Below are 21,183 nucleotides of genomic sequence, written 5' to 3'. Positions count from 1 at the left end.
TACACATTATGGGATGTGTGGGTAACCACTGCTCATGCCAGTGAGACTATAAAAAGAATGACGGTTAAAGTATCAGCTGTTGAATGCGTTTACTTCAAACGAGCCAGGTGATAACGAGCACTTCGGGTTAAACTTTTAGGAGCGCTAAGAGCTTGTCACATTTAACAGTCAAGTACCCTACAAGGTATTTTATTAACTTATACTTCTCAAATCCAGCAACTTTGTCATGCCATGTACTTAAATAATTACAATATCAGTAAGTATGCGTATAGAGGGATGCAAAAATAAAAATATTTAAATGAGTTCCTCTTGGAAAATCAGCTGATAAAGACTTGCATTCATCCAGAGTATTGATTCGATCCCTCTGTGGAGATTCCTTCAGACAAAGGCATTAACATAAAAAGAAATACAAGCCACTGTATTTAAAAAAATAAAATGAAATGAAACAGTGAGGATGTGTCTTTCCAGAACAAAAAATTTCACTTTTCAACAATGTCACCAGGTGCCTTGAAATTAAATCTTCCGCTAAGTCGCACGGCTCATGCGTGATCTCTGAATGAACGAAGCATCAAGGTGTTTAATTGGCCACTTCGCAGTTAACCTCGTAATTGAATGCTCTCGGAGTTCAAGGTCTGCACGGGATACGGCGCTGCAGTCAGACTTCTATGTTGATCTTAGCGAAGCGGTAGTGCAGAGAGGCCGGGTTGCGGAGGAGCAGCTTTCCTCTGTGCTCCGCCGGCTGGTTGAGGAGGGTGTTGAGGAGGCCGACGACGCTGACGAACCCCAGGGCCTCCCCGCAGCCGGCAGACAGGGAGAAGTCGCCCTGAGTGACCCAGCCTAGAGTGACCCGGGAGCAGTGAGAGATGACGTTCGGAAGTGGGTCGGGCCACAGACCCAAAATCTGATCTGAGGAGGACACTTTGAGGTCCGGGCTACAAGCAGAAGCAGAGGACTCTTTGTCTTCAGGCTTTTCAAAAGAGGACACGGCAGCTTTCTTGGGGCTCTTCTTCCGGCGTTTCACTCTGCTTTTTAAGTTGTCCCTGTGCGGGGGCTCCTGCGGGCCACTACTCCCTTGCTCTTTGCTCAGCAGCTTCAAGTCCTCTGCAGTTGGCACACACAGCATAGCATGAAACTCCGGTTTGCCCTTCGACAGCAGCGACAGACGCACCCACACCAGACTCATCCCATGGGCTGCGACAAACGACACCGCGGATGAACGGCTGAGGGGCGGAACCTCCCCGACGCGGCACGCCCTCTGACCTTTGGACGTCGTGGGTCTGCACCAAGCGGAGAGCATCCTCAAAGGCTTCCTGCTCCTAGGAAGCACAACAAAAAATACCCATAAAGAACAGGTGATTAATACTGAAAGGAAAGGCTGCATTTTTTATTGGCCCCATTAGGCGCCTCAAGAGACGTAAAATTTTGAAGAACATTCTTTAACATCCAACAAAAAGGCAGCCAATGAACGACAAAAATCAATCCAATTTCTTTCTCATAAAGTCAGACATTACTCAAAGCTTATGTGATGGCTTTATGATAGATGCAACTCTTCCCTTCTACTAATCTCTGTGATGTATTGCAGCAATTTAAGACTGGATGTACTTTGGGTATTCTCATCAGGGACATTATGATGAAAGGGAGGCGAACTGGAGCAGTGCCATGCATCAAGCCTGTCAAAAGCCGGTCTCTCTTAATAAAGAAATATATATAAAAAAAACAAAACAAAAAAAAAAAAAAAAAAAAACAGGAAAGCAATAAGTGATGATTGGAGCCCAAAGCTTCAACAATCCTGCACATTCTGCTCAAGAGACCTTTAAAAGTCAGCTGTGTTAATATTGTTAAAAGTATGATTTAGCTGCGTAGGATGAAGCAGCCATTGAGTAAATCTGCGCTGGGTGTGTTTGAGTCGATACTGATAAAAGTTTATTTTCACAACAACACGAGCGCATTGAAAGAGAACGAGGGAATAAATCACAAACGAGAACATGAAAACGCATAAAACTCACCTCAGGACAGTGAAGTGGCTCCGAGGCCGAGTTGTGGCGACATCTCGCCGTGATGTCATCTCCTCCTCCGTCACCGCGGCAGGCTGCGCTGTGGTCCGTCCCTGGCCGTCTCCTCCCCCCTCCTCCTCCTCCCCCGCTTCCCTCGTCGTGAGCTCCCACTCCTCTGCCAGCTGTTGCCACGGGCAACGGAAAGGAGCCAGACAGCCATGTTTGATGTAATTGGTCCTTTTGGCCGGCGGACGCCTGGGGAAGAGGTCGGAAAGGTCACCGCCTAGTCAAACTGTTGGGCCGAACTGTGGCAATTTATGCGAGACATCGTGACTGCAAAGCGGTGGATAGTAGGGAACGAGGCGCCTCATTACCATCACACATGCATGGTGGGAAAGACACGCAATATGGAAATTAATTGAGGTCAAACTTTTGTAGATTTAAAGTCTTGTGAGGAGGAATCACCCACTTAATGAAGTCTCTTCATTAACCAAGACTGTGGAACTCGTGAATATTATCTTTTATTTGCAGAAAGCTGAACAGATCACGACAACATATTTCTTAGGTCCAATAAGCATCATAAACTTACTTTGGGTTTATTTATGGCCGATTTTTTAGTTTGCCAAAGGTTGATTAAAATATATTGGACAATTGACTTTCCCATTCTGGGAAAGTTCTGTTTTCTGTCCACAGGCTGACACCGTAGCTATATGCCAGAATAATATCACAAGATACCTAAAAGCTTTGGCAGCACAACATGTCCCTGCTGAAAACAGTCCTTGCCATTTTTCCTGATAACAGTAATCTCAGCGATGTTGCTGTTTTACTTCCTCGCCTGCTCAGGCTTCAGCTGACCTTTTAAACTTGTCCAGAAGTTCGGCCTCCTGCTCCTCCTGAAAACGAACGCCCGCCGGGCAGTCCGGATAGTCGTTGGGAAAGTGGGGAGCTGCTTTATTTTGAGAGTGCTTCAGGCTCATGTTCAGCCCGCCTATGCGGACTCCTCTGTACACCTGGAGGAGGGAGAAAAAGGTTCGATTTTAAGTTGCTTGTAGAGCAAAGCAAACCCGAGGACCTTTAAATTTCAAGGTACGTTTGACATTTTTGCAGTGAGGACAAATAATAAAAAAAAAAAATGCTTCAAAACACGGACAAGGTCAGTGAATAATGAAAATATTTTTCACGTTTTTCCCCATACAAACATCCACTCTACACACGCATCATCATCATCTAATGTGAAAATGTAAAGTGAAAACCAAGGGAAACATGCATTTGTTTATGTCAAATTTCCATCTATCACTTAAAACGTTAAGAAAGTAGCAAATAATGGAAAACACACAAAGCAGATATTACTACATGACATTATGCCGGCATGAGGGATGATACTGGCTTTAACTCATCATAACGACATAAACACGGGCAGTATATTACCAAGAAAAAAAAAAAAAAAGGATTCTCAGATTAGTTATTAGTAAAATAATAACATGTAGGCAACACGCAGAGAAACTAACTAATGATAATCAAGTAAACATTTACGATCGCTCCTCATCATCCTTTTAACGTCTGGTCGGATGCTACAGTATTGCATGGCTAACGTTACTTCTCGATATAGCTCTATGGGGTAATCATCTTTGATTTAGCTAAATTTAATATAACTTCAGTGACTTAAAACTAACTTAAACTAACTGAAACTGAGGCTAATCCACTTTTTCAAATCCATACTAGTTCATATGGATCACTTTTGAGTCTTATTTCCCTTAATTTGATCTGATAATCCAAATTTCATCCCGGTCTCGCTGTATTTACTGCTATGTTTCACTGTGCCACTCAGGGGGGCGTGGCCCCAGGCGGCAATTACGTCAATGCATACCCTCAATTACCAAACTTAAACCAAGCTTTCTGAACAGCTTCACATCTGAACATACCAGTGGGACCCAGAAGGCCATGCCCCAGCCTTTAGGGAGCAGCAGGTCCCATCCAGCTCCCCAGGTGCTCATCTCATGTCCCACCTGCTTCCCAGGCTGGTGAACCAGCAGGATGGGGACTCGGCCCTGAGGCGGAGTGGAGCTCAGTCTGGATCCCGGCACCAGCGTTTCACTCCTCATACGGTTCAAGTCCTGTAAGAAGAACACAGAAAAATACTACGGAGCGACATCCACACTTAAAGCTTGCATGCTTACAGTAATGAAATGGATGAGACGTAAAAGAAAAAGCGAAATAACTACTATTACTAAGGACATTTGTGCTATACCTGCTCGGATATCTTGTTATCAGTAACGTTGTCGCGTACAGACCGCTCCCACAAAAAACTCTGGCAGCAGTGATCTGGCACTCCTCGCAACATCAGCGTCCTCCTTTTCTCCTCTTCTTCCTCTGGAGGAAACACAAATACATGGCACGCTTCTGTATGACCAGCATCAGGAATGAAACGATGCTCTCCACCTCTGGGTTTAGAGCCCGCGTTTAAATGAGTGCCAATTCATAAACCAGTGGAAATAACATGCCGTAATAGTCCCTAACGTACATTACCTACATATTAATTTATGAAGGTGCGGAGACTCAGAAAATGTGCATATCCTGACCACAATACAGAGGAGTGGAGTGCAGCCAAAGTCATCTTTACAGAGATGACTCAGGGTTTCATGAGGGGGTGAGCCTATTTGAAACCACTTGTGATCAATCATCCTGTCATGCTTGTGCTTTTTATTACTACTTTGTCAAATCCGGTTTCTAGTATAAATGTGTCTTTTTTAATGGAGCTGAAAAAGTGATTTAGTTCACCATGACGGCAAATAAGAGCGTAACGACAGACCTGCAAATACGTTGAGAATAAATCAGAGCATAATCAATAGAATGCTAGGAACACATACTTGCGTTTACCCCTCCCGCTGAGGCCTAATTTTGTGGTAAACCTGCTTTTTGGAAAGCCATGCACCCTGGAGAATAAACACCACAAGTGAGGTTGCAAAATAATTAAAGCTGAAGGGAAGTGTGAAGATGCACAGTTGTCACACCCAAGTGTATTTGCCAGTGAGCGGCTCTGCCAAAAATAATAATATATCAACTGAATTCATCTCATGAGACATCCCGAGGTCACAGTGTGACTTAATATTGGCAGAATATTCATATTTTTTTTTATATATTTTCAAGTCTCCTTATTCTGTCGATCATAGCTGAAGTAATTACATTGTTGTAAATCAAAATGTGGGGCTGTAGGGTTTCACACAGTCCAGTGGTGACAGCTGTTATGTCTGTGTCTCAGATATATTTGACAATAAACTGTTCTTACTGGAATTTCTTATTCAGAGATACAGTACGGACAAGGTCATAGGGACCAGAGGTGGAAAGTTGCTGGCTGTTTTATGTTGTTGCCGTTTGTTATCTTGCATTTTTGGCCTTGCGTTATTATTTAGCACAAAGTTTAAACTATAATCTTGAGCAGATTTTGGCTGAAAGCAACACTACTCTCTCCAGTATTTTCGTATTTGGTTCTTTTATTAGTTTTTAAAGCACACCATGGATTTGAACATGATTACATCTCAGAGATGTTTTTTTTTTTATTGTATGAACCAGAGAGGCCTCTCAGATCCTCTGGCTCCTCTCTTTTAATTTTAATTTTCCACAGAGTAGAACCAAAACACTTTCAGCCTGCTGCTTTCAGCCATTACGCTCCCAAACTGTTGAACAGCCGCTGGATCTGAGAGGAAATATTAACACTTTTAAACATATTCTAAAAATCCATCTCTTAAATTTGGCTTTTATGTCATAGTCTTATAGTTACCTTATTCTATTTTACAGTTTTATATGCTGCCATTTTTATTTATTTATTTTTATTGTTGTCTTAATTTTGAGTGTTTCTATATTTCATTCTATATTTGTATCCTGCATTTTACTTAATTATATTTAATGTTCTTATATCGTACTATGTTTTTATTGGGTCTGTTTTTTTTTTTTATTTATTTTCATAATGATCTTTAATTATTCATCTCCATGTCCTTTTTTGTTTGTTTAACCACTTTGAATGGCATTCACTTGTTCTGAAAGGTGCTATATAATTAAAATTTGATTGATTGATAGACGGACAGATAATCAGCCAGTCAGCTGTCGCCTGTCACTGAGGGTGTTTGGAGTACAGGGTCCTGCCAGGATTCGAACCTGGAACATCTGCATGGTCAGGCAGAGGCCCCCTGGAGCACAGAACCAGATGTGTACTCAGTGAAACCACCTCAGGACCAGAAGCAAACGACTGATTCTCTCCTCATCTACACATGTGTCCTGTTAATTTTTACTTATTTTTATTTTTTTAAAAAGCAACATGTGTTTACAAGACATATGATGTACATGTGCAGCGAGTAATTAAAAGTTGCCCCTCCTCCACTGTCATTCTGGTAGGTCAGATTTTACCTTGTTCCTGCTTTACAGAGGGCAACGCTTTAACCTTCTTTGTCGGTAAAGTCAGTCGGGGGTCATCTACAGTCAGACCCAGCACGGTGCCCGAGGGGAGCTCTCCGGTGGAGTAGATTTCTGGATGAATTACATAGTTGTTGTTACACACAAACACAACCATCTGGAAAAATAAGTAATGAAGATAACAAAAACAAAAAAAAAAAACAATGAACCTTTCAGTGTTTGAAAGACAGCGGCTTGTTGCTGATGTATATTCATCTTGGCCTCGTCTTTGCAGTGCTGAGGCCACCACAGGGAGGAGGACTGAGACGCATCCACATCCTTCAGATACAAAGAAACACTGTCATTCATTCAGTGTTAAAAGCAAATTTACTTCAAAGGCAGCTCAAGATGATAATACCATAATCCTTACATCGCAGCCTGTGGCAGCTTCGAGAGTTTCTGCCAGCACAGAATGGGACTGTGGTCCGATTAGACGATACCGTATAATCTCCATCGTGAGATCGCTGCAACAGATGCACAAAAAAAATATTGAATAAGAATAATATACCTTCAGTGGAATTATTCAACCAGAACGACTCTTGGAAACTACACTAACTTTATAAGTATTCCGGTTGAGGTGGACTTCCAGGTAACCGGAGTGGTAGGTAGTCTCGTTCCGTCTCCCAGGATCTTCTTTGCAGGAGGTCCACTGGTATCCTTACAGCTCCGCTTTCTCTTGGCTCCCGGTGTTGGTTTGGTCTCAGGGGGGATTTCTGGCATCAGCTGTGCTTCTGTGGAGGGATTAGCCTCTGCGGGAGTCACCTCTGGCACCACAGGAGGCAACACAGCCTCACAGCACTGGCACACAGTCTGTAATTCAGGGAGAAGTTCCTGGAGGGACGACAAAGTATCTGGAATTATCATTCGCGCAAAGTTATATATGGGATTTACACTGACTCACAACTGCTAACATTTAACCAGACCTCTGAACTCCATCATACCTGTTTAAGTGTGGGATGAGCCCAGATCCACAGTTGTCTGTGAGTGGAGCCCTGTGTGCGGGGTCTCCAGAGGAAGGTGACGGGGCCCAGGGCCTCTAAGGGGAACCGTCCTGCTCTGTACACTGTAACACTGCCCTGTCTGCAGCCTGACAGACACAGTGCTGCTGCAAACGTTGGACCTGGAAATGCAAAAAGAAACAAAAATATATGTAACATTAAATCTCCAATGCCTCATTTTGGGTCTGAATGATTACTAGTGACTAATCAAATGGAGATTTGCCATCAGTCAGACATTTATTATATGTTAGACACACCACTCTGTAAGAACCCATAATGTTTTCAGACTCAATGACAACGCAATTTTGCAATTACTGGTTAAAAATAGTAAGGAGCTAGGGAAGAAACTATAATAAATATATTATTATAATAAAAGTATTTGCCCTCACCGGCCTCCTTGTTGGTCAGCTGTGACAAAGCAGCAAGCAGCTTGTCCTCCTCTCCCTGTAGCTCTATGCAGCAGTAATACGAAAGGTCCTGAGGAGACAGAATCAGAGAGTATAAGAGAAATTTCCTGGCAGTGGCGTCTTCTTAACGCCAGTACATAAACAGCAAAATAGACTTTTGTTCCATGTGGTCACCTGTAGAAGGCAGTGGCTGCTCATTGCTCTGTAGCAGGGCCGGTAGCATTTGTATGTGGGTCTGTCCCCGAGGCAGTAGCCCCACTTTTTCACCATGTGGAAGCGCTTGGCGTGCCAAATGTGCGTCTCCAGCCAAATGTTCTTCCTCTGCCGGCGGTTGAACTCGAGCAGCAGGTTTCCGTGGCGCCGCCGAGCTTTTCTGCTTTTGTTCTTTGGGGTTTCCTTCTTCTTCTTCGAGCCGGCTTGGAGGCTTTTCTCCCTCTGGTGGTGGAAGGTAAGCAAACAGGTCAGACGAGTTTGGATGTGGAACAATGGAGTGAGACCTTATGATGCTAAATGTAACTGAACTTTACCATTCTGGTGGCCATGTCTCTCAGTCGGCGAGGGAGTCGCTTGGTGTTGTGGCTCATGGCCCGTCTCCTCATGTGTTTGGGCAGAGCTCCAAATACGTGGCTGCTGCCCGTCGTCTTGGTGACGGCTTTCAACATGGCGCTCACCTCTGCCGCTCTGGCTCTGGCAAAGCCTCCAGCTGGAAGAAAGATGGCAGGAATTCATTTCTTTTACATTTATCGATCCGACAGTGACACTGCATTTCATTGCAGTAGTATTTTCCTCACTAGTTTCTGCCTTTTTTAATTTATTATATCCTCAGTTGAAATCACTGTTCTCTTTAAAGTAAGACAAACAGCTAATAATTAACTTAATATGCAGTACAGCGTGAGTTTGTAGGAACAGGTTGATGTCTTTACCAGTGATGCACTTGGGCATCTCCTTGGCGTAGCCTCCACCATCTCTCTGATGTCCACGCACCCATCCGCTCTGGTGGGAAGGTTTCTTTAGCCTCTCTGTGGTTTGATGCACATCTGACGGTCCACCTTTGGGAAATATTTGTCATTTCACAGCCGAGCAATGTCATAAACATAAAACAATGCTGATGACAAATTTCGCATCAATTTAATTCTATCACAGCAAGACCGTGCTTGAAAACTTGAGACCCTTATCATCTCTGCCTGATGATGAAGGTTTGGACAGTAACCTTGAAGCTGTCAGGGATTCCTGAGGCATGTGATTAAACCACAACAACATGCAGAGCTAGTGAGACACTACTGGTAGATAGGATGCAGCAGTTAAATGAGACGAGGCCACAGAGAAGAAAGCAGAGCACGGAGAAGGACACATACAGCATTAATCAGCATAATGTTAGATAAACATAGACAGGGTACCGGTGGCAGGGGTGTCTCCTCCGTTCTGTGTGCTGTCATCCGCGTTAGCGGATGGATATTGCACACTGGCAGGCTGATTTCTCATCTTCTTCTCGCGCATTTTAACCTTAGCCGTAGACATTTTCTGTAGAAAATCAAGAAGGTGCGTTAAGGGCGTCAGGCAACACTGCTACAAAACAAGCTAACACCAGCTTGCTAGCAGCGTTATCTCGCGTAAAGTTGGGCTAATTGTTCAGCTTCAGCAAAAACACAAATAAAACACGTCAACACAACAGGCAGACGCGAACTGCATGTAGTTACCTCAAGATTCCCCAGTATAATATTATAAATCAGAAACTCAACCAAGTGTAGTTGGCAACTATGTGAGTTTTCCTCATGTGGGCTGGCATCCTGTTTGCTTCCGGATATGATGAGGCGCTCATGGGTTTTGTAGTGTAAAGGCGCAACAAAAATGTACACGCCGTTGCCAGTACACATTGTGCCATATCTTCTTACGTGATATTGTAGATACTAATGTTACATAATTCGACATACCCTTACCAGTGGTCGCGAAGTGCCAGATTAAAAAATAAGAAAACAGGTTTCTCATCTAACATGATATTTACGGTAAAGTCGCTCTGACGTTCGTGTGTCATCCCGTGTTCCTTTCCCTTCTCCTTGCAAACTGCCTGGCGAGGAACTTGTTTCATTCACTCTGTTTGACAGATTTCCAGTATCAAATGGCTACACTCATCAGGAGGATAATCAGCACAACTAAAGCTCCTGCTGCTATCGGCCCATACAGGTGAGAACAATTCACCAGCCTGAAATCAGAGCTTTAATTTACGTCTGGTAAACAGCTGACGCATTTCTAATCAAGACACTCTAATCAACACTTAAACCACACGTTCAAAAGAAGTACATGCATAAAAACACTGTCCATGTTGAAAGACGTAATATGATCACACATTTTGCAGCGGCTGAGTTACAGGGGTGCACTGCTGTGCAGACTGGTTCGCTCAGTGCATGCTTTTGGATTGTGAACTTTGTACTCAGCTGTAAACAGCTGAAAAGGTTGACGCATTAAGATCAACACTGAACTTGGCTGATACTTTTGTGTAAGGAGTCTGAGTACAGTTTCACTTGGGAACGTTTAGTATATTACAATAGATTATTATATCACACAAGCCCCACAAGCTCACTTGATGCCTTTTATATTTTCTCTCTATCTTATATTCAGAAGGTTTATGAACCATGAAATAGAGTCGTTGAGCTCCAGGCAGCTTTGTTAACAGAACAGAAAAGTGTTTTGGGAACTTGTAGCCTTTATTTCAGGGCTTCCTGAATAGTGGTGTTTAGACTGGATAAATAAAAACATTACTATATTCATGGATTCAGACTTTTTTTCAATGAGGGGAAGGCATAAATGTAACTTCATGAATTTGTAAAACAGCAGTTTGGTGGGAAGCCCACAGCATGAATAAATTACTGTCCAAAGCAGACTAATGTAATATGGGAACATACCTGGAGGTGATCCTAAAAAGTCCTCAGTGAAACCCCTACATTTGTGACAGGTAAAAGTACAAAATAATAGCTGTGCCCTGTTTTTAACATCTCATTATTATCAGTATATTGGAAAAATGAGCTGTGAAACAGTGAAGAACATCTGAAATGATCTCACTCAACCAATATATTTTTTTGTTGGTTTCTCAGCCAAGCAGTGGTGGTAGATCGGACCATGTACGTATCAGGACAGCTGGGGATGGATCCTGCCAGTGGACAGTTGGTGGAAGGTGGAGTTCAGGCTCAAACCCGACAGGTGACACCTCACAAACCACCGCCGTCATTCATTCATTCATTCATTCATTCATTCATTCATTCAGAAACATGTTATTCACAGCAACACTGGAAACACACTTAAATGTTGTCAAATGTTGTAGTAGTGAGCATGGATAGTTTTTAAATGACCAATTAACTCACCACTTCTTCTTTTTTTGCAGCACATTTGGCACATTGTCATCAAAATTAAATAAGGACTGATCAGACTCTCAGCAGAAGAATCTCAGCATTCAAAGTGTAACGCTGATTGTCATTTCATTTGTTTTTATAAGGCTCTTGTGAACATGGGTGAAATCCTTAAAGCTGCTGGATGTGGTTACGAGAATGGTGAGAAAAAAAACATTTGCCCGTCTAAAAAACTGAGCAATTTGATAGGTCAAAGCATAAGTTCATGTACACCCACCTAATATTACAATCATCTAATCACGCATCGTGTCATTGTTTCCCGCAGTCGTGAAAACTACCGTGCTCTTGGCCGACATGAACGACTTCAACAATGTCAATGATGTCTACAAGCAGTGTGAGTAACAGTGTTAAATCTGTATTTAAATTTAAACCCTCTGTTACTGTTTATGATGTAATTCAGCAAGCGAAGGCTCATACCTTCCATCTTTACAAAGCTATACAAAGTTAACCACCAGGTGTCAGCACAGCCCAGATATCCTGCATTACCCAGGTGAACATGCTACTTATTTAACAGGTGACGTGTCACTTGGTTGGCTTGTGTGCAAACAAAACAAAACAATCTCTTTGTGCATATTAATGGTTTATACTCTTTGTTCGTGGATACGTTTGCTGTAAATACCTTCACATGAAATTCAGTCAGTCTCAGCAATGTATTTGTTAGTGACTATCCTTGAGATAAACTTCATCTTTGAAGTTGTCTTTCGTTCTACAGAATGTATGAAACAAATATTCAGAAACACACGGGCTTTGTTTAAACTCCGGTGAGGGTGGAGAGTCACTTGGCAACGTGAAACCCAAGGTTTGGATTAATCAAAATGTTAATCAAAGAGTGTGCTACTCACTAGATGGCCGAGAATTTCCTTTAATTCTATCCACAAAGTCTCTTATATTAATTTAAATGGGCTTTAGATAGTTTTGCAGAATTAAAAATAATAGTAACAGGAGTTAATACTCTGATACTGGTGCTACTGAAGGGGAAAAGGAAATACTGCTGTGGACTGTGTCTGATCCTAATCAAACCCTAAGATAGGGTGAGGTACGCCACTGTCTGCCACGTTAGGCTGTAGTTCATCAAACTGTTCCACGTGTCTGCTTCATTTAATGTCTTTCTGTTTAAGCATGCGTACGCCTCTGCCCTAATTGAGCTGCTTTCTCTAGTCTTTAGCACCAACTTTCCAGCCAGAGCCGCCTATCAGGTTGCCGCTCTTCCCAGGGTGAGTACTTGACAAGGACTCACCGCTCGCTGACATTGATTGAGTAACGATTTTAACCAAGCTGAAACCATTATCTTTCACCGTGCTAGTGTTCTCTCCGTTTCCTCTCCCTCCAGGGTGGACTGGTTGAAATCGAAGCAGTTGCCGTGTTGGGACCCTTGACTGACGCTTCTTAACTGGTCCTCCTGCAAAACACCTCAGAAACATCTACACAGTACTCAAGAAAATAAAACTTTCTGTTTTATTGCATCACATTTTTTTTTTAGAGGTCATTAAGTTCCGTCACCAACTAACAGCAGCCAGGCCCCGGACTACTTTCTCCTCTCTCATTAACATTGATGAGACGACGCCGCATTTTGAATTCCCTCTGCTCGCGTTTCGTTGGCAGTAGCTGAAATGCACCTCGGCTTGTTCGTCGGATTGAATTACGTTATCAGCCTTACCTATGACAGTCTATCCTCCTCTCTCATCGTGGAAGGATGATCAGATATAACTCATTAATAAAGAGTGTTCGTTGTCTTAAATGGCGATTAGTGTCTTTATCATTAGATCATTACACGCTCTCTTCTTTTTTTTTGTCTCTTGTTCTTATAAATACTGGATTTAACTAGGGTTCAATAGCATGGAAAACCATATGAGGTATAACAATAGTTATATCACAGACAGCGGTTTACACATTGTCTGGATCAATGTGTGTGAGATACAATCCTGGTTTAGTTTGGGGTTAATTAAATAAAAAACCCGCAGGCTGTTGCTTCTAATCCTATACACTTTAAAACAATACATCACCAGTTTAAAAATGAGAAACATTCAGAAAAGTTCCTGTATTGCTGAGAGGATTCACTCCGATGCTCCAGGCTCATATACGTCAAGTGTAGTAAGTGTGGTGCAGTGTGTGCCACGTGGAAGCAGAGGCAGCTCTTATGCAAAGCATGAATTCATTTTTTAAATGGCATGTGGTTGAGTCAGTGCAATATCAGTGCTAATTTGAATCGCCAGAGACTGCTCTCCCAAGTTTTTTAAAAACATTTTAAAAGTCGGCTGTCTTCGCTGTCACGCAACACTGTCATCTGACGATAATATGTGTGCTCCTGTAAATATAAAACACGTGTATCAGGGGAGGAAAAAAAGCATTTTCCATAAACCAAAACACAGTCCACCGTCGGCTAAATGAAAAGGCATGTGTATTAGTGAGTAAAACTTTATTCTGTACACTAAAAGATTAGCAGAATCTCAGACAAATTTCAGGAGAATACAGATAAAGAAACAGATGAAAGAATAATTAAAAAAGAAAGAAAATGGTGCCCACACCATCCGTCACATCTTATGCAATAAAAGAATTTTGCTCCACATTTATTAACGTGCCGTAGCTTGTAGAGTGAAGTTAAATGTCATGTCCACTAGGTTACCGCTTACTGAGCTACACACGAATGTAATGCACTCAAACTAAAACGGACTAGTGTATGACATCAGTGTTTTACATTTGTAGCTGAAACACCTTTACACACAGGTAACTGCAACGATGCATTTCTTCATGACTAATGTTTTAATTACTTTTTTTTTTAAATTCCCCCCATGTAAACCAGTGAAATAATATCAAGAGTATTTTTTTTAAAGGAAGCATCAATTTGCCCTGCAGTAGTGTTTACCAGTATTACACTGCGTGCTGTGTTATTCAGCGCTTAGTACCGTCCTTTTCCTTTCATTAAATGAGCCTTAAAAAAGGCTCTGATTTAATAAAATGTAAATTACAAATAAAGAAGATGTTGTTTCCAAAAACTTAAAATTCACAGCGTAAAAACATGGTCTTTCAAGACCTGTAGATGAAACAATTAGTCAGTGTGTTATTTGCCCTTAACAATTCCCTATTCCGATCACTTGGAGCTCTTTGCATGATTTTATTCACATATTTGGCTTGTTTTCCTCAGAAGTAGCTACTTCTCTCTATATATATAACATCCTTCCATACATTTCCATACACCATCACTCCAGTCTTTGAAGAGTTAAACTCTACAACAAAGCAACCTCTCATCACGTGTTACCTGTCCTAAGTGTCTTCAGCATAAAGGCCAACATGTGGAGTATGTGGCTCCAGGCACTTGGTGTCCCAAAAGAAAGTCTACTCTTCCGTCTCTGTAAGAGTTTATGTACAAATGTAAGAAACATCCTAATCTCTCCTAAAAAAAAGAAAGGTTATTAAGGCACAGAGATGTGATATTAATGTATCTGGGGTACAGTTTGGTGAGTCCTAGATTTAATGTTTGCTTCATCGTTTTATCTTCCAGTTGTCTTTCAGTGGTAGCTTTGGTGGTTTTGTTAATTTGGTGAATCTATTCTCCCTGAAAGAGAGAAAAGTAAAGTGAGACAGGGGCTTAAACATTCAACGTATACAAATCTAATGGAAGAATATATATATTATGTGTGTAACATAAAAATTCATTCCACTGTTTTATGCAATCAAAGTAAATGTTAGCATGTGGCTATTCGTCATGAGAACATAGAATATTTCTGGTTCCCATGGGTGCATTTAAATGTAATGGTACACACCAAATAGTAACCCGAGTGATCCTGCAGTGTTTGCAGTGGGTTAAGCCGTGGTTTGTGGCTTTGCTCTTACCAGCTCAGTCCTCCTTTCTGGCTTTGTCACTGTCCGTATCCTGAGGGGCCTCGTTTGCAGTCGCCGCTGCACGCACACACACACATTGAGAAGAAATCAAGACATGACATTTTCATCAGCAACGTTCTACTTTAAAACACACTGATGGCTCTGCGCTCGTTTGTCCTGACGTTATCATCACGAGGCAGAGGACTTTAACGGCTGCCACAGCAGCCTTTAGTGGACGAGTGAGGAGCTAATGTTCCTTCTTAACTACATGTGGTTCCCCTGAACTGGTTTAGTTGTAGTTTGCATTAACAAGAATGCACATAAACACACGCTCACAGCCTCCAGAGAAATTCTCATAAAAAAGGTTATGCAATGCAGGCACTTTTCTACACGTGCTGAATGGAGGGGTGTCTGTGCCCTAAAAGTACACCATGTTCTCTGACACTAAAGACAGGGTTCAAGTCATACTGAAAAAACCATGGGGTCTGTCTTACACAGGAGGTATACACTCACTGGCCACTTAAATAAGTACAGTAATTGAAAGTTCTGCATTTTCAACAGTCCTGCACTAAGTCTACGCTCTGTTAATGTTGAATTGATCTTTACATTGTGACATATGTTTCTATTACTTTGACAACTTATGAGTTAATATACAGAATAGTTTTCAATAAATTAATTATTGTGTGTATGCAATTAAACCAATTACTGTGATACAAAAGTGTTAAATTTCCAAATCCGTTTCTAAATGAGTTATTAATGGAGTGGGTTGTTCATTGAACTTGTTTTTTTTCTTTTTTTCACTTCTCAAATTTGCACGATGAACAGAATCCAGTCAGGCCGTCAGAGCATTTACTTGTCATGTGTAATTCGAAGCAGCGAGGCACGATTACTCTGTAGGCAGTTCATAACAAAGCACAATGAGGGAGAGTTGCCTGACTGGAGCGGCTGGGCTAACAACACGCTTGTGTTATAATGGGCACGCTCAAGACAACCTTCAATTCTCACTCACTGAGAGTGTGTGTGGCTCATTTCTGTTTCTCACACTGTGTTATCTGTTCACAACAATATCTTGTTCATCATGTCAGCTCCGAGCAATCTCGTGAGGTTGATTATTACTGGAAAAGTTGGATGTCTCCAAGTGTTTGTGGTCGCTAACTACATTTGGTGTTGGATACCTGTTTAGTTACCAAAACGCTGTCTTTCTTCCTTCCTGTCACGAGTGGCAAGAAGATGGATTGGCTGGTTTAGCATGTGAAGGACAATTAATTGTTTACTTGGATGTAAACAAGATAATCAAGATTACTGAGCCTGAGACCGTCTTTGCTTTGTCCGCTAGCATCTCTTTCTGCTTGTTTGCACATGTTTAGAGCCTGTTTGCAAAGATTCCCCAGCTATTTCAGCCAGTGGCAATACTACAGTGTTTGACCTTCTCCTAAAAACTGTCTCTCCAAACAGTATGGTGCCTTGAGTTCAAAGTCAGCATGACGGGTTTGTCAAGGAAACAAGTCTATGTTTAATCAAGTAAACCACTGAGCATAAGCTACTCCCTACTTTCCTAAACAATGGCAAGAATCGTCCACTAAACACTTGTTGTTATCCTTCAGCTTTGATTAGTTCTGCTTGAGAGGGAATGTAATAATAGTGATCTAGGGAGGTGCCAGTGTTTCATACCATCTGGTGAAGGTTCAGGAGCTGGACCGGCAGCAGGGGCGGGCGCTGATGGGGCTTCAGATTCTGCTGGGGTGGGCTCAGCCACGAGAGCTTCTGCTGGGGCTGCACTGTCTGCAGCAGCCTCTGAAGTCACAGTTGCAGGTTGAGCTTCTGGCGCTACTTCTGAGACGACTTCTGCAGGAACTGGAACCTCTGCGTTCTGGACCGGCTCAGCAGCAGGAGCAGGAGCAGGAGCAGGAGCAGCAGCAGCAGCAGGAGCAGGAGCAGCAGCAGCAGCAGCAGCAGGAGCAGGTTCAGGTTCTGGAGCTGAAACAGGGGTCACCTCTGTGGGGCAGGGTGCCTCTGCTGGGGCGACAGTCTCAGCAGCAACGGGGGGAGGTTCTGTTGCTTCGTCAGCAGCGGCCTGAGGTTCAACTTGGCCCTCGGCGGTGACAGGAGATAATGAAGGCATCTCTGGGACAGTGGCTTTAGCAATCTCTGTGACTATTACTGGCTCTGCAGCTTCTGCAGGCACTGAGGGCACTGAAACCTCAATTGGTGCTGAACCTTCACTATCTACAGCTACAACTTCAACTGGTGCCGACGAATCGTTTGGCGCCTTCACTGGGGTTTCATCTGGTATTGCTGAGATGGTGTCCGGTGGAGCCTCTGCTGCCACTTCAGCTGGGGCTTCAGCAGCCACTACAGTAGGAGCCTCGGCAACCTCAGCTACGACCTCTTCTTCTACTATTTTAGCAGGGGCTTCTGCAGCCTCAACTACAGCCTCTTCCACTACTGCTGGGGTCTCAGCTTGGGTCTCAGCTGGGATCTCAGCTGCTGGCTCAGATACAACAGGTTCAACAGCTGGCACAGCTACAGGGGCCTCCACCTGCACAGTTTCAACAGACTCAACTGCAGGAGCCTCCTCTGCAGCCTCAACGGGGACTTCAACCTCAGGAGCGGCCTCAGCCACTACAGTTTCTACAGGGGCCGCTTCCTCTTCAGGAGGCGGCGCCTCCACTACCGCTACATCAGCTACAGGCTCGGCAGAGTCTTCTGCTGGAGCAGGAGCTGTGGCGTCCGGAGCTGGCTCTTCAGGAGCAGCAGACTGTGGCTCTGGCTCAGGAGCAGCTAACAAGTCCTCCCCTGAGCCGAGATCCTCCTGGGCCTCCAGGGCCACTAGCACAGCTTCCGCCTCTTCATCGATAGCGGGCTGAAGGTCACCTGGTAAGGCAGTCTGCACAGGCAGCTGCATCTGGTCTTCGATGGTCTGTGCATCTTCTGTGATGATGCCGTTTCTGACTGCTGTAAGTGCAGGGATCACAAAATAGAAGTGTGATTAGGATTTACAGCTTGCAAGCGTCCTGCATTTATCAGTCCTTTCAGATACTTGTGTTATTTTCATCTGTAACTATGAATACATGACAAAAATCAGTTGAATATACAAAGTATGCATCTGATGATTTTGGATCATTTTAACTCACTAAATACATAAACCTATTAATTAAAAGGAGCTGTAAGTAAATCATCAAGGAATGCTGGCAGAATAAAAAGCAATAAGGGTCACACAGAATGCGTGCAGAAGGAAACTTTCATTTCCGTGTTTGTCTAAAGCCCTGAGGACCCTCACTCTCAGAGGAAATACAATACACATGACGACGGCTTTGCTGCATTTGGAGAGAAGTCTGCAGCTTTATTCTTCTCTTCTGGGTGTAAACAAGCCATCAGTTTTTTAGGTGAAACTACAGCAGATTAGCAAACCACAGCGAGCTGGGACCTGAAATGTCAGCAACACACACACAACTCAATTACAGCTCCGGCTGCGCTTTTGATTCCGTCTTATTAAACAGCCAGCTTCCCTTCCAAAAACACTGGGTGCACATTGTTCACAAATGAGACAAACCAGAAGGGTTCAGTCGGCTGAATGGGTGGATCGTTTTTTCACGCTGCGGCTTCCTGATTTTATTTGTCTGTCAGAAGCAGTAAAAAGAGCTGAGAGTGATGGGTGGAAGGGAATGTGACGGCCTGGCAACCTGCATGAAAATGAGCCAGTGGAACAGCACGCAACACAGAGAAGTGTCTTAGTGAAAGGAAATATTTTTAACAACATCAAATTTTAGAGTCAAACCGTGAAAGCGGAGGTGGCTTTTCGACTTTGACAATTCATCTCTTCCACAGAAGACAAGCATGTTCTTTTTTTTTTCATCATTTCTTTAATCAGCCATCCACCTTTCACTCCAACTCTCGCACAGAACAGACAGCTGTTGTCCCGAACAGTAGACTAGAAGTGGTCGGTCGAAAAGGATGAATGTGTGTGCTTGACTCGAGACAGACACAGCCACTCCAGGCATGGATGACTCGTGTGTCAACACGATTTAACGGCCAAAGATGACAGAGATCCCAGTCAAAACAGTGCCATGGCTGGCCAGAAGCTCAGAGGAGGGAGGGAGGGTGTTTGTCACAGACCAGGGGCCCGGACCGGGGATGGGACTGGCTGTGACTTGGATGGCGCACAGCTGGTTTGTTAGACAGCCTGTATACTGTATGATTTAACCTCTCCACCCATTCAGCCGCATTTAGAACAGCCTGAGCCAAGAGTACAATAACTGGTTTTCTTGCTGGGGTGATGTAAGAGCCTGGAAAGGAACCCATCGCTCTCCAGGTGACTAAAGCGTGGCTGGCTGGCTGGCGATACAAAGGCCTGAAACACAAATCATACACGAAACAGAGAGGCCAGGCAGAACGAGCGCACATCGAAAATGTAGCTTTTGTCAGTCAAATCTAAATATTAACTTGACATTTTTATAACAAGGGCAGCGACTGTCGTGGCGTGAGAACACGCTGTACAAGCAGCTGTGTCTGTCATGACACAGACATGTGCCAGTAACTTGTGAGGAGCCATGAATGGACAATCAAAGGCTGTGTCACGCCTTTTTGGTGGGAGGCTTGAACACAAAGTACGCAAAGCCACATGAACGTTACGAGTGCACATATAGATTCAACGCAGACCAAGACCCCCGTCTGGACTTAAACCGCACATTTCCAAGCTTCTTGTGTGTGAGAGCTTCACATTCCTGAAGAGGATTTCAAACAGGCCCTTATCGCGGACGTATAGCACAGATGATAATCTAAGCATCCTTCTTTTTTTGAAAACAAACCGTGCAGAAACTTTTAAAACGTGACGCATAGATTCAGTTTCCAGTTTTTCTTTTTTTGAACAGATCGTGGCAGTTTTGTTTAGTAAAAACGACAACATATTTTTGTGGCATTTGAAAGTCTGGAGTCTCTGATGCAGAGTGGTAGCAAACAGGTTAGATTGCAAAGCTTGCCTCAGGCGGCAAATAGACTTCTAAACACTCCCAGCTGGTTTTTAACACAGCGCTACTGTAGGAGCTGAATGCAGCACTAAAGGTTTTACCAACATAAACGTCCGGTTCACTTTTATGGGCTGAAATAAACACAATCACGCAAAAAAAAGCCTCGTCCCATGTGTCTCACTTCATCAATGAATCATGACATGAAAGCTCTGTCAGGACACTTTAGGAGTTATAAAAGGCGGACTAAAAATAAATACTAGCTGCTTATCGGCGATGGTAGAAAATAAATTTTTTTTAAAAAAAAAGGCTAAACATGAATAATTCTCATGATGGTGCACAACAGTCGGCTGTGCAGGAGAGTTTAGGTGAGAAAGCACACAGTGTACCAGACCAGGCAGTGGTGGTTGCACCCACCTCAGCAAGACTTGACTGAATGAAAACTTTACAGCGAGTCGAGTACACAGAAATGCACAGATCATGTTCTGTGTTCAAGACACGCACACATACCACAGTCTGAATCCCCCTTTTAAACTCTACACAGGTGACCCCTTACTTACCCAGTGTGTCTCCATTGCTCTCCTCGGGCTTCGTGCCCGGTCTCTTCTCTTGATCGACAGTCTGTGCACTGGATGAGGAGCACCCCATGTTTAGAGGAGACAGAAGAAGTAAAATTGGGTTGAGATGAATCGAGAACTTGGAAGCTATCTCAGAGCAAGCAAACACAAATCTCAGAGCTCTCTGTTTCCAGCTAAACTGTCTGCGGTTCCTAAGAGTAGCTGGGCACCATTATCTCCCCTTGTCTGTCTGAGTGTTCATGCATGGCCTGCTGCCCTCTTGGCCCCAGAAAGCGTTTTGTTATGAGCATGCAGCTGAGCAAGGCAGCCTGTACTGCTGAATGTTCCCTGACTGTTCTCCTGCTCACAGCCACACTATTCATACAGGAGGAGGAGGCAAACATGTGCAGGAAGTGTGTGTGTCCTCCCCTTTAGAGGAGGGTCCCGCCTGGAAGAGATCCACCACCCTGTGGCAGTGTGTAGGATAGCACATGAGCAGCGCCTGCACTCCTTCCTATCCATTTTTTGGATCATTTTGAGCCGGCGAAACAAGTATGAGTGAATAAACTGAATGAACCATTAATTATTTTTGTCTAT

General features: G+C 43.4%; 3 protein-coding genes across 4 annotated transcripts; 1 reads left to right on the top strand and 2 right to left on the bottom strand.

Annotated features, from left to right (window-relative positions):
- Positions 1-72: 72 nt before the first annotated feature.
- Positions 73-9,972, bottom strand: pop1 (POP1 homolog, ribonuclease P/MRP subunit). 2 transcript variants are annotated; one of them, XM_047597948.1, is made up of 16 exons: positions 9,848-9,972; positions 9,243-9,366; positions 8,769-8,894; positions 8,373-8,548; positions 8,020-8,280; positions 7,828-7,915; positions 7,382-7,560; positions 6,997-7,271; positions 6,811-6,904; positions 6,611-6,719; positions 6,396-6,515; positions 4,243-4,364; positions 3,917-4,108; positions 2,850-3,004; positions 2,007-2,249; positions 73-1,316 (listed from the first exon to the last, which is right to left on the bottom strand). In XM_047597948.1, exons 1-16 carry the CDS (start codon positions 9,929-9,931, stop codon positions 656-658), a joined length of 3,009 nt encoding a protein of 1,002 aa, XP_047453904.1. In that variant the 5' UTR covers positions 9,932-9,972; the 3' UTR covers positions 73-655. The 2 variants fall into 2 exon arrangements, with proteins under 2 accessions (XP_047453904.1, XP_047453905.1); XM_047597949.1 differs by lacking the exon at positions 9,848-9,972 and adding an exon at positions 9,543-9,629.
- On the top strand, positions 9,860-12,984 carry LOC125015906 (2-iminobutanoate/2-iminopropanoate deaminase-like). The gene is made up of 6 exons (XM_047597959.1): positions 9,860-10,026; positions 10,935-11,040; positions 11,333-11,387; positions 11,512-11,580; positions 12,405-12,460; positions 12,577-12,984. The coding sequence occupies exons 1-6, from the start codon at positions 9,962-9,964 to the stop codon at positions 12,634-12,636; spliced, it is 411 nt and encodes a 136-aa protein (XP_047453915.1). The 5' UTR covers positions 9,860-9,961; the 3' UTR covers positions 12,637-12,984.
- Positions 12,985-13,645: 661 nt separating this feature from the next.
- Positions 13,646-21,045, bottom strand: LOC125015904 (skin secretory protein xP2-like). Its single transcript, XM_047597957.1, has 4 exons — positions 20,590-21,045; positions 16,737-18,020; positions 15,078-15,143; positions 13,646-14,799 (listed from the first exon to the last, which is right to left on the bottom strand). The coding sequence occupies exons 1-3, from the start codon at positions 20,675-20,677 to the stop codon at positions 15,082-15,084; spliced, it is 1,434 nt and encodes a 477-aa protein (XP_047453913.1). The 5' UTR covers positions 20,678-21,045; the 3' UTR covers positions 13,646-14,799; positions 15,078-15,081.
- Between the last annotated feature and the right edge of the window lie 138 nt (positions 21,046-21,183).

This window comes from Mugil cephalus, chromosome 11, assembly GCF_022458985.1.
Source record: "Mugil cephalus isolate CIBA_MC_2020 chromosome 11, CIBA_Mcephalus_1.1, whole genome shotgun sequence".
NCBI classification, from domain to species: domain Eukaryota; kingdom Metazoa; phylum Chordata; class Actinopteri; order Mugiliformes; family Mugilidae; genus Mugil; species Mugil cephalus.
This window is presented reverse-complemented; position numbering and strand designations above follow the sequence as displayed.

Coding starts and splice junctions, on each gene's coding strand:
- pop1 (XM_047597948.1), bottom strand. CDS start 9,931: ATGAAACAAGTTCCTCGCCAGGCAGTTTGCAAGGAGAAGGGAAAGGAA. Junction 8,549..8,768: donor GATGCCCAAGTGCATCACTG/GTAAAGACATCA, acceptor TCTTTCTTCCAG/CTGGAGGCTTTGCCAGAGCC. Junction 7,272..7,381: donor CTCATCCCACACTTAAACAG/GTATGATGGAGT, acceptor TCGTCCCTCCAG/GAACTTCTCCCTGAATTACA.
- LOC125015906 (XM_047597959.1), top strand. CDS start 9,962: ATGGCTACACTCATCAGGAGGATAATCAGCACAACTAAAGCTCCTGCT. Junction 10,027..10,934: donor GCTGCTATCGGCCCATACAG/GTGAGAACAATT, acceptor TTGGTTTCTCAG/CCAAGCAGTGGTGGTAGATC. Junction 11,581..12,404: donor CAATGATGTCTACAAGCAGT/GTGAGTAACAGT, acceptor TGCTTTCTCTAG/TCTTTAGCACCAACTTTCCA.
- LOC125015904 (XM_047597957.1), bottom strand. CDS start 20,677: ATGGGGTGCTCCTCATCCAGTGCACAGACTGTCGATCAAGAGAAGAGA. Junction 18,021..20,589: donor GAGCAATGGAGACACACTGG/GTAAGTAAGGGG, acceptor CTGCACTTACAG/CAGTCAGAAACGGCATCATC. Junction 15,144..16,736: donor TCCTGAACCTTCACCAGATG/GTATGAAACACT, acceptor GTGTGCGTGCAG/CGGCGACTGCAAACGAGGCC.